This window comes from Balaenoptera acutorostrata, chromosome 1 (assembly GCF_949987535.1).
Source record: "Balaenoptera acutorostrata chromosome 1, mBalAcu1.1, whole genome shotgun sequence".
Taxonomy (NCBI): Eukaryota; Metazoa; Chordata; class Mammalia; order Artiodactyla; family Balaenopteridae; genus Balaenoptera; species Balaenoptera acutorostrata.
In genome coordinates, this window is record NC_080064.1 from 182,489,305 (window position 1) to 182,501,562 (window position 12,258).

Genomic DNA, 12,258 nt, shown 5'->3' on the forward strand with positions numbered 1-12,258 from the left:
AGCATTGGTAAGAGAGGTTGCATTACTTTAACCAGGACCACTCCGGAGAACCAGAATTAGAACTGAGTCCTAGACCTCCAGCTCTAGGCTGTATATTAAGGGACTATAAGAGCAGTGTAAGCTGTCAGGCAAGCACTGGCAACTCTTAGCAACATTTTTATAAGCGTGTCAGTGGCACCTCTAGCAAAAGTAGTTGTCTTCGTTTTAAGAAAAACCAGTAAAAAAAAAGAAAAAGAAGTAATGCAAGTGAACAAATAGTGTCCCTCTGAATGAGAAGAATACTTTTCTACTTACAAAATAATATAATGGAAATATTTTTGTTTCTACAACTTTGTTTTAACACTTTGGACAGCATCAGCTTCTGAGAGATAACCGAGCTGAAAGAGGACACAAGAAGAACTGTTCTGTGAAAACAGCCAGCAGGTAAGCAATTTAAAATCACTTTTTATTCTGATCATTAAATCATGTGATTTTTTTTCCATACCAATATGAATATGGTGAGTTATAGTTGGGATGCCTTTGGCTCTAAAGTGCCAGCTTAAAATATTTTACATATTGTTTATTAGAATCTATTTCAGGATGACTAGTAATGAATAGAAAGATACCATTCTATTTGTATTTTTTAAAGCTGATGAAAAATAAAGAGTGCATTTTTTTAACATCTTTATTGGAGTATAATTGCTTTACAATGGTGTGTTAGTTTCTGCTGTATAACAAAGTGAATCAGCTCTACATATACATACATCCCCATATCCCCCCCCTCTTGTGTCTCCCTCCCACCCTCCCTATCCCACCCCTCTAGGTGGACACAAAGCACCGAGCTGATCTCCCTGTGCTATGTGGCTGCTTCCCACTAGCTACCTATTTTACATTTGGTAGTGTATATATGTCCATGCCACTCTCTCACTTCATCCCAGCTTACCCTTCCCCCTCCCTGTGTCCTCAGGTCCATTCTCTATGTAAAAGTGCATTTTTAGAAGAAAAGAAAATCTCTGCCACCCATAACTAATGAATTTTAGATCAAGATTTAGAATAATTATTTTAGTTTTTAATTATAAAAAATAGAATTAATCTTTTCCCCAAAACTTAAATGGTACTTAGGCTTTATGAGAGAGCAACGTGTATGTTTATCTCTAATAATATATAAATAAGTATATAGAAAATACACTCTTTTTTAAAAGTGCTTCTATGTTCTTACTCATTTTATATTGCTGAGTCGATGTTATATTTTTTTCTTTAATGAAAATAATTTGCCCCAGTTTATTGTTTTAGACAGCGTATTTCCAAATTTTGCATGTGGTGTTTCTGAAGACTTCATTTTTACTTAGGTGAAAATGGCTATCGGAATATTGATCAGAACTACTGCCCTGTGATTTACACTTGCTCAATTTTTAACAAGATAACCGACCTCAGCAGCTACCTTTGTATCTCCTGGCCTCCCGTAGTTAGTGTGCTAGCCACTGTGTTTAACACTCCCAAGCAAGCAATGTAGCTTCCAAGTACCACGTTGTACAGACTAACCCCAACTGAGAACCCACTAGGTATCTGCAGAAGCTAACATAAATCCTATCTAGCATGTCTAATTTAGACAATCAAAAATTGTCAAACATAATAAGTTGACCGTCAGTGATAGTCAACATAAAACTAATATAGTTACCCCTAAGGATGTCAGATCCTGAAATTATAAAGTATGGATTATATAAGTTTTATACAGGTTATAAATAATTACAAATGACACGTTTATAGAAATAAAATAAGCAGGCAACAGATCGCTATTAGAATTGTTCAAGCAGAATTGAATCAAAAGCATATAATTGTTAAAAATGAGAAGTGTGATTGTGAAATGGAGGTACAGCTGAAGAAGTAGGCCAGAATACAGCATAAAAATACAAGGAGATGGAAAAATGAAAGAGTGGTTAAGAGGCACAGGAAAGATCTAAGATATATTTAAGCTTAGAGGCTTTGATGGAGGGTATAGAAAGGCTGAAAAAAACATGATGCTGAAGAGATGTTGGCTAAGAATTCCCTAAATGGGTGAAAGTTATAAATCTATAGATACAGGTACAGAAAGCACAGTGAATACCAACTAGAATAAATAGAAAGAAATCCATACCTAGTAGTACACTGTAGTACACCAAAAACAAAGAGAAGATCTTAAAAGAATCCAGAGATAAAGGATGAATTACTACAAAGGAATGACAGCTGTACATCATCAGATTTCTGAGTACTGACAGTGAAACCAGAAAACAGTGGACAAGTCTTCAGCGTACTGGGTGAAAATACATTATCGGCATAGAACTATGTGCCTAGAAAAGCATCTTTCATATATTTAAATGAAGTAAAAACAGTTTAAGATTTTCAAAAACTCAGAAAGTTTACTACCAACAGACCTTTGCTAGAAGGCTTTTTAAAGGATGTATATCAAGAAAAGGATCTCCCCAGGAGAGTCTAAGATGAAAAAATGAATACTAAGCCAATAAACTGTTAAAGATTTCAGTAAGTTTAAACAACCATTGTTTACATAAGTTGATAGTTACAATATGTAATTCATAGGACTTTTCAAAAGACAATCCAAGATAGTGGAAAATAACAGCATGTTAAATTGGCAGTGTTGATGATTACAGTTCAAGTCCAATCTAAGGTCCTTGAATTGTTTGGAGTGTTTACTTCATTGGTCAGTGAAGAGATTGATACTTGATAAGACTGTATTAAGTGTTCATGGTAAAATATCAAAAATAACAACTAAGTCAAAAGAAATAGAGTATGTAAATTCCAAGCCAGTTGGCGGGCGTGGTGTAGAATGGAATAAAATATTACCTCAAAAAATCCATTTAAAAAGTCAATAAAGGGGGAAAAAAAGCATATATAAAATGGGACACAGAAAAAAAAGTTAGATAATTGAGTCAAATCCATGTATCAGTCATTACAATAAATATTTATGGATTAAATTTGTCAGCTCAGAGCAAAACTAAGCAGATTTAGTTTTTCTTTTAAAATCCAACTGTATGTTCTTTATAAGAGACATACCTGAAATAATGACAAAGAAAGGTGTAAAACTAAAGGATGGAGCAGCATATACCAGATATACTATAAAAGAGAGCTCTCATACCAGACAAACTGACTTAAGAACAAAAGCCTTAACAAGCTTAAGAAACTCATAATTTAATGATAAAAGATTCAACTTACCAAAAAGTTAATAATTTTATTATTGTGTACATTCATTAAAATAGCCTCAGAAAAATATATAAAGCAAATATTAATAGCAGTGAATGGAGAAACTCACTAATCCACTATCATGGTGCTCCCACTTCAATACAGCATTCATAGTATTGATAGTTTAAGCCATCAGAAAATTTGCATAACAGAAAATTAACAAACTTAATATTATATAAACCTTTTCGCCCAAACTATTAACAAAAACACATTCTTCTCAAAGACACATGTAATATTTACAAAAATTGACCACTTACCAGGCCAAAGCTACTATCAACAAATTTTAATGAATATGTATCATAAAGATCATATCCTTTAACTTGAATGTGATTAAGAGAAATCATTGACAAAAAAAATTTTTTTAAAGTTTGGAGTTAAAAATACATTTTAAAATAACTCGTGTCCAAAAAATCATAGTGATAATATCTAAACTTGTGGGTTGCAGTTAGATGGTAATTAAGAAAACTTTACTACTTCAAAGTTGTATATTAGAAATTTGGTCCCAGTTGCTGTTGCATTCAAGATTCTGAACTATAAGATTACTGATTCTAAACTATAAGATGATGGCTTCTCTCCTCCAGGATCAACCCAGGAGGAATTTAGAAAGAGAAAATAAGCAGAAAACTACAAGAAGTCCCCAGTATTAAGGGAAGGGGTGTGCTATTTTGAACTTGTGCTTGTGAGATGGGGGCACACAGGTGTTCTTGTGTGCTTTGACCTGAAGCAAGAGGCAATTCAGCCTGGGTAAGGGAGAATGAGATGTGAGGAGAACCTTTGGACTTCTTTTCTATACTAGCTTGTCATTGGCCATGGCCTTGGGACAAATGACATCTGCCCCTTACAGAAAGACTCAGATCTCTGGTCCAAGTGTTTTTAAGGATAAAGTCATGGCAGCTCACAGTGCTGTATTTGTGAGGAGCTGGGAAAGCTTGATGGGACTAGATGACAAATTATCTGGTCTTCACTCTGCCCCCTACAAACCACAGAGCTGGAGGATTACAGTTCTCATTTTCCTGAGAGTGAGGAAAGGGAGCGTTTTTCTGACAGAGGAGTTATTTTATAGAGAGGGGTGTGATGATTGTGGTTTTATGGTGCCAAGGCCTCTATACTCTTAAGTCAGGTGTGATGATTGTGGTTTTATGGTGCCAAGGCCTCTATACTCTTAAGTCAGGTTCATTCACCTCCAATTGCTGAACTGCTTTGGGCGGACAGAGAAGACTGGCCTTTCCCCATAGCATTGCCTGGTAGAATCAGATAATAAGACATTTGAGGAGAACAGCCTTTTCAAAAAATATATATATATCTATATATATAGGACTTCCCCAGTGGCGTAGTGGTTAAGAATCCACCTGCCAACGCAGGGGACACAGGTTCAATCCCTGGTCCAGGAAGATCCCACATACCGCGGAACAACTACCCACGTGCCATGACTCCTGAGCCCGCGTGCCACAACTACTGAAGCCCGCATGCCTAGAGCCCGTGCTCCACAACAAGAGAAGCCACCACAGTGAGAAGCCCGCGCACCACAATGAAGAGTAGCCCCCGCTTGCTGCAACTAGAGAAAGCCTGCATGCAGCAACAAAGACCCAACACAGCCATAAATAAATAAATAAATAAATAATTTACTTTAAAAAATATATATATATTGGATTACAGACTCCAACAGAAGCAGAAATGTTAGAACAAACAAGTCAAAAGAATTTGATTAGCATAATAAGTATTAACTAAAAGAAGTACAGGAAGATAATAACAATATAAAGCAAGAAATACAATACAACACATAATTAAGAACCAAATATTTAAGTCTTTTTCAGTTTTTCTCGGCGCTGTTTTTTTCATTGTATAGGTCTTACACATATTTTATCAGATTTATCCCTAAGAATTTCACCATATTTTTTGGTGTATGAAAATGTTGCTGAGAGAAATTAAAGAGCTGTGTAACTGGAGAGATATACCTTGTTCATGGATCAGGAGACTCAATATTCTTAGGATGTCAGTTCTCCCAACATTTAGCTCCAGATTCAGTACAATCCAAACAAAAATCCCATGAGACTATTTTTGTTGAAGTTGACAAACAAATGCTAAAATTCGTATGAAAATGCAAAGGACTTAAATAGCCAAACTTTAGCACTACCTGATTTCAGGACTTAATTTCAAAGCTGTAGTAATCAAGAAAGTGTGGTATTGGTGCAAAGAAAGAAAAATAGATGAAAGAAATATACCCACATATATACAGACAATTGATTTTTGACAAAGTACAAAGGTACCTCAGTGGAAAAAAAATAGTATTTTCAACAAATGGTAGTGGAACAACTGAATATCCATTTGCAAAAAAAAAAAAAAATTAACTCATCTATACTTCATACCATACAGCAAAGTAATTTATAGTGACCGGAAGCAGATCAGCTGTTGCATGGGCATGGGATGAGGGCCAGGGAGGTACTGGAGGGAAGGATTACAAAGAGGCATTAAGAAACTGTTGGGGTGATGGGTATCTGCATTATCTTGATTATGGTGATGGTTTCACACGTGTATACATATGTGAAAACTTATGAAATTATACACTTTAAAAGTGGTGAGGGAATTCCCTGGCCGTCCAGTGGTTAGGACTCCGAGCTTCCACTGCAGGGGGCAGGGGTTCAATCCCTGATCTGGGAACTAAGATCCCACATGCCGCGTGGTGCAACCAAAAAAAACAAAAAAAAAGCGGTGCATTTTGCTTATGCCAACTACACCTCCATAAAGATATATTTATTTTTTCTTTTTTTTTTTAAGTAAACTCTTAAGTGGCTTTCTACTTCATTCCAAGTAAAAGCCAAAGTCTTTATCTTGGCCAACAAGGCCATATGTGTTCTGACCCTGCCCTTCTTTGTTTCCTCCTTGACCTCATCTTCTCCCACTTGAACTACGTTATTCACCTACTCCAGGTACAGTGGTTTCTTTCCCGTTTCTCCAACATACCAACCCCACTCGTGTCTGAAATCTGTGCTCAATGTAAGAAAGGCCCACTCTCCACCAGCTCTGTTTTTTGTGTCTTCCTTCTTGTCTCTATTACCTTTAAGCTTCATGAGGGCAAAATCTTTGCTTTACTCACTGGTATATCCCCAGTACCAAAAACAATGCCTGATACATAGGAAATATTTGCTGCATAAAATATTTGTCAAATGAATTTGACATTGATTCTGTGGCAGTAGAGTGCACTGACTGAGTCCTTATCTTGACCTCTGTGTACAGCCTCTGCGGTTAGGGTGCCTGACTTCTGACCCCAGTTTTACCACTTACTAGCTGGGTGACCCTGAGCAAAATACGTAACCTCTCTGTCCCTCAGTTTACTTATCCGTGAAATAAAGAAAAGAGTTGTACTTATCATCTAATAACATTGTTATAAGGAATGTATGAGTTCATGCCTATAAAGCACTTAAAAAGTAAGAGTGCTTACGGTAGCTGTTATAAAAAGTCTGGTATTGTTATTTCCATCTGTGTGCTTCCTAAGCACTTGTTAAATTTTATTTTTTGTCGTATTTTTCTTGTACATAATTTAGAATGTCAAATCATTCTATAAGACATAACAAAGTACAGCAGGCCCCAGCCTTATTTTTCCTCATTCTCTAATTTCGCACTCCAAAAAAATCCACTTTCAACTCTTAGGTTTTTCTTCCAGTATTGACCTAAATTACATGCTTATATTACTGTTTCTTGAAGCTTTTAGTTTAGTATTACCTATTGACTTCCTGCTGTGTGCCCTGTACACACACACACACACACACACACCACCCATATCTGCTTTTCTTCCCCTCTTTCTTCCTAATGGTTATATCATAATATTCAAACCAAGTAAATATTTATTGTTTGCATTAGTATGATCATACATGTAGATATTATTTATAGATGTATAACTTGTGTGTTGCTGTAGAGATAATTGTCTTATTTTTCATTTGCTTTGTTTTCTATGTGCCTAGCCCAGTTCATCAACCACGTCTACACAGAAGTGTAGCTCCCCTCAATTCTCTGCCTTGGTGGCATCCTTCTTGGAGCCCCCCATTTTTCAGGTCTATTCTGGACTCTTTGCTGTCTGGACCAGCTGCACATCTGCTGTCCTAGGATCTCTCTTCACTTCTCATCCTGGGGGGTTTCCTCATCTCTCTCCTATGTGGAATTTCCTTTTCCCTGGATCCCATGCCATTATTTTTCCTGAGCTTTCTGAGAAAGAGAACAGGTGTGGTTACATTTGTGAGACTCTGCATCTCTGAAAATGTCTTTATTCTAGTCTCACATTGACTGATTTAGCTGGGAATTGAATTCTACTTTGGAAACCATTTTGCCTCAGGATTTTGAAGACATTTCTCCAATAATTTCCAGTGGTTGCCATTTCCTCTGTTCTCCTATTATTTGGATGTTGGAGTACCCTCAAATGATCCTCCAGTTTTTTTTTTTTAACTTTTCTATATTGTTGTCTTCAAAGATTTCTGGGCAGTTTTATTAATGGTTATGTCCCAAATGTTTTGTGGATTTAAAAAATTCTCTAATACATTGCATTTCCAAGAGCTCACCTTGTTTCTTTCAACATTCCTTTTCTACATCCTCTTTGTCCTGTTTGGTGGGTGCGGTGTATTTTCTTGTCTCTCTGAGGGTATCAGTTGTGTTAGGCACGAGGCAACCTGTAAAGGTGAAATAAACACAAGGAAAGACTCAAGCTTAAATTTCGTTACAACATTGAGTGCAGGATGAAAATTCTTCATCTTCTTCACTTGTGTGCATTTTTCTGTGTTCCTCCCTTGAAGCCATTTTCTTCCTTAGTATTTTTAATATTGGCTTGACTTTCCTTACCCCTTTTGGATATGAGTGACTGCATTTCCCTTTTTCAACTTGTAGAAAAATATAAAGGTTAGAGAAGAGAACTGTAATTCAATCAATTTTAGGACCATTTACTCCCAAAATATACCAGGCAGATAAGAAAAGGTAAGTGCACAAGTGGTCTGCTGTTCATGACTCAAAGCTGAGATTTTGAAGTGCATGAGTACAGCACACTCTTAAGGTGGGCATTCCTCACTGAAGCTCTGAATGAATAAAGGGCACTGCAGTTATGGCTTTAACCTCTGGAAGGTAGTACGTCTTACCCTCGGCTCCCTGGGGGAATTTTCAAGATTTCCATAGAAGGGTTTTAGGGACGTATTTACCAATGCCACTGACTGTAGTGCAGTTTGGCAGTTTTCTGGGTGTCCAATTTATGGCATTTCTCCTTTTTTTGCCACATCTACTTTAATGTTCATCTAGGTTCTTTAAATCAATGATGGGTGCAGGAGAATTGTCTCTTTTCCAACTTTTAGACTGATTTATGTCTAACAGTACCAAGGAGGTAACAACCTGAAGTTCTCCTTTAAACACATAACCCGCTTTAATAATTTCAGTCAATTCCCTCAGGAAGTTCTCATCCATAACGGATTTTGTTTTTCAAGGTTTCCTATACTTCCACCTCCTGAAAGGGCATCGTTCCTTTGGATTTCCTACCTTGCTTCTCATTCTGCAAACATCTCCTCCCAAGCTTCGTTCACCATCAACAGTGCTCGTCGTCACATGCCATTCCATCATATGCAGATAGTTATTCCTGAAATATTAATGCATTGTATTTGTTCATATGTTTATTCTAAACATAATTAACATTCTCATACTTTTATGATATGATACTTCGTGGGTCCTATAATCAAACTTTTGACTGATTCAAAAAGGTAAAAAAAGGTAAAAAAGAAAGCCTTAAAAAAAAAAGATAGGTATAATGTAAACTAATTTAAACAAATACTGATTATTAACAGAGGTATAATTTGATCTAACTGGTTCTAGTGATACTGGTCTTATACATCTTTCTTTTGGTTTGTTGCTTTATTTTTATTCTCTGTGGGGAGCCCATATCATAGACTAGGTGTGTCAGATATTGAGTGGTGTGAACATTTTTCATCAAGACACTATCCTCACATATTCATTTGATGTGTTCTCCCAAGATTTTACATTGCGGTGGTGCTTGAAGTTACATGTTTCCTGTCTTACATGCCTGTGTTGTTTATATCTTATTGGTTATTCCCATCTGATAATTCTTTTTGATTAGTCTGCAGGGTTTTATTTTCCAATCATTCTTCCATTTCTTCAGTGTTCTCTGTCCATTTTCCTATTATGAAGTTTCTTCTTAGTTTTACTGTGTACTATATCTCCCCTAATATGAAATGCATGTCTAGAGTTTGTTCATGCCATTCTGTCATCTTTACATACCTTTAAACCTTTGAAAGCATAAATAAACTCAGGAAAACACAAAGGTCTTTCAATATATAAATGCATGAAAGCATGTACATTTGTTATTTTTAAAAACCACTACATATTACCTGTCACTGTCAATATTTAATAATTAACAGGCATGGTTTTTGAGTGATCGTTGCATGCAATAGATTATTAGCCAAAGTGGAACATACATACACACACACACACACACTCAACTAAACATTGAGACAATGCACCTAAGTGTTTTATAGAAATACTAGTGACATCTAGAGTTATTCTTTAACCTGTATCTTTCTCTTAAATTCCAGACTTGCTATTCAAACCCTTTAATTTTTATTTCAGTATTCAGATTTTATACTTCTCAAAATTAGAAAAATCTTTTTCTCTCCCTTCACTTCATTTAAAATTACAATTAAATAATTTCACAGTTTCCCATATGATAACCTTTGATTAGTACCAGAAAGTTCAATATAGCCTTCCCAATTGAAAGTCAGTAAAGCATGCATGAAGCAATGCCTGACACTGAGTGATGTACCGTTCTTGAAAAGATCTTCCTTTTTTAAACACATTTTTATGTTAAAGATTAGTCTTTATCATTCTAAGAATCCATACAAAAAGATTGATAGTAGATCATGTCAGATCTGGCATCTTCCTTTTTTTTTTAATTTGCCCTGCTTCCTTACTTACATGATTTTTGCCATTTACATTTACTCTTGTGAAGCACCAAGGCTAAATTATCTGGCAGTCTGATATGTAATTTGCAATCAAGTAAAAACATTTTATTGCCAATATTATTAAATTTGACTTACTATTTTAAAATATCTTTCAGAAACATATGTTTGTTAATTCACTTTTACTTAGTTCTTACAAGCATTACATTTTTCATCTACTAGTGTCAAATGACTTGAAAATCCCTGGATGCTGTGTGCTCTAATTTCTTGTGTGATCAATTAATAAATAATAAGGAGGGAAAAAATAAACTTTTTTTTTCCTTTGCTGTCACCTTCTTGCCTGATTAGTAGTAAAAAGAATCTTCTAAAATGAAAAAAATGGCAATAGATTTAATCAGAGAATCAAAACAAATCCCATCACATTCACATACACACACACACACACACATTCATGTCAACCTTCTTCCATCAGGTTAGAAAGAACATTCCTATTGACATTAATACAGAGCATATTTGTTTTCAGGTGACGATACAAGTCACTGTATTTTGTTGCAGATGTAACAGATAGAATTACAGCTGTTCTTTATTTGATCTTCTAAAGATCCAAAGATGTTCAAGGATTCGGTTTGCTCAGTCTTCCCCATAGTGTCATCTGTTATTTGGAAAGGAGACCTAATTTGCAACAGATACAAAACTATTTGTCATTTTGCGAGTTTGCCAAAAATAAATGAAACTATTAATTACTACATTTTTGAGCAGCTGTTAATAAATTGGGATAACTGTTCATTAGAGTACTGGTTAATGACATGGACTATATTTGGCTAGTGTTGCTTTTCACAGAAATGTATCAACAAAATTAAGTGTATCAGCAAAAGTAAGTGATGCTTTATTTTAATTATTTAAAATGAGACTTACTTATCCTACATTAGTAAAGATTTAATTTACAACAAATTCTCTTTTGTCATGTTAAAACTAATGATTCAACACCATATTTTAAAGCAAGTTATATCACTCAACATTTTATATTCTGCGTACTGTATATTCCAAAATAATGGCTTGAAACTGCTTTTAAAATACTGATTTTCAAAATAAAATTTCTAGCCCTTTCTTATTTTTCTTTGTCCAAATCTAAAATTAGCATTAAATTTTATTCTAAAAACATTTACTCAATCCTCCAGATAGAAAAGTATCTTTTAGATTATTTTAATTCATTCTTCTGTATGTGTGAATGAAAAATTAGGAAGTATTCACACATTCCCTTTAATTAGAATGTATGCATTCCATATTTATTTAACTGGAATACATTTAATTGCACATGTGTTCTAATTTTTTAAAAATTTGAATAACTTCTAGGTATAGAAGTATTTAGAGTAGAATAATTGGAAACATACCACATATGCAACATAAGTGCTTTCCAAGGAATTTAATTAATCTGTTGTACTCTATATAACCAAATTATTGTGTTTAAAAAAGGCACTGTTCTCAGAAAGTCAATTCTGCCTCCTGTCTTTTTGGCATCCTGAAATTCTAAGCTTCCTTGCCAAAATTTTAAACTAATGATTATAGAGAGTTATTTTAAATTGTGATTACACTAAATAAAAGTAATTATCAGCCAATTAGAATTTTGAGAGATTGCTTTTCAGTTTAATGTGAATAACCCACACAGAAAAGAAAAAGGGGGGATTTGCCATTTGAAATATATATGTCCAGTGTGTGGTAAGTAAAAAAGCAATCAAGTACTCCGTGGTGAAACATTTCATTACTGTTTCCCCTTTTTCTTGAAATCTGATAGATGAACTAGATATTTTCAAATGACTAAAAGTATGCACAGCCTCTCACCTCTGGAACAGCAGTTGAATTTGGCCATGGTCACTAATAATAAAGAATAGTTAGCATATGAAAGCTGTTCCAGTGACCTGTAGCTGAAATAAATTTGTCTTCTGAAGTCCCCTTCCTTACAGACTAGTGTCTGTTTCACAGTTGGCACTCCCCAAATTGGTCCTGTGATTAAATGGGCACGGACACGGAACTAACCTTTAACTCCCAGAGATGGTTCCCCTAGGAAATGGTGACAGCACACCTGCAGGGCCACATCTCAACAGCTTGT

General features: G+C 35.2%; 1 protein-coding gene across 6 annotated transcripts in view; it reads left to right on the forward strand.

Annotated features, from left to right (window-relative positions):
- The window catches only part of GPATCH2 (G-patch domain containing 2), a 170,748-nt gene that overhangs the window by 120,881 nt on the left and 37,609 nt on the right, over window positions 1-12,258 (forward strand). For all 6 annotated transcript variants that reach the window (XM_007173523.2, XM_028164334.2, XM_057552793.1 and 3 more), the window contains one exon: window positions 353-423. In XM_007173523.2, the coding sequence (XP_007173585.1) occupies window positions 353-423 (71 nt within the window). The remainder of the gene's footprint in view (window positions 1-352; window positions 424-12,258) is intronic.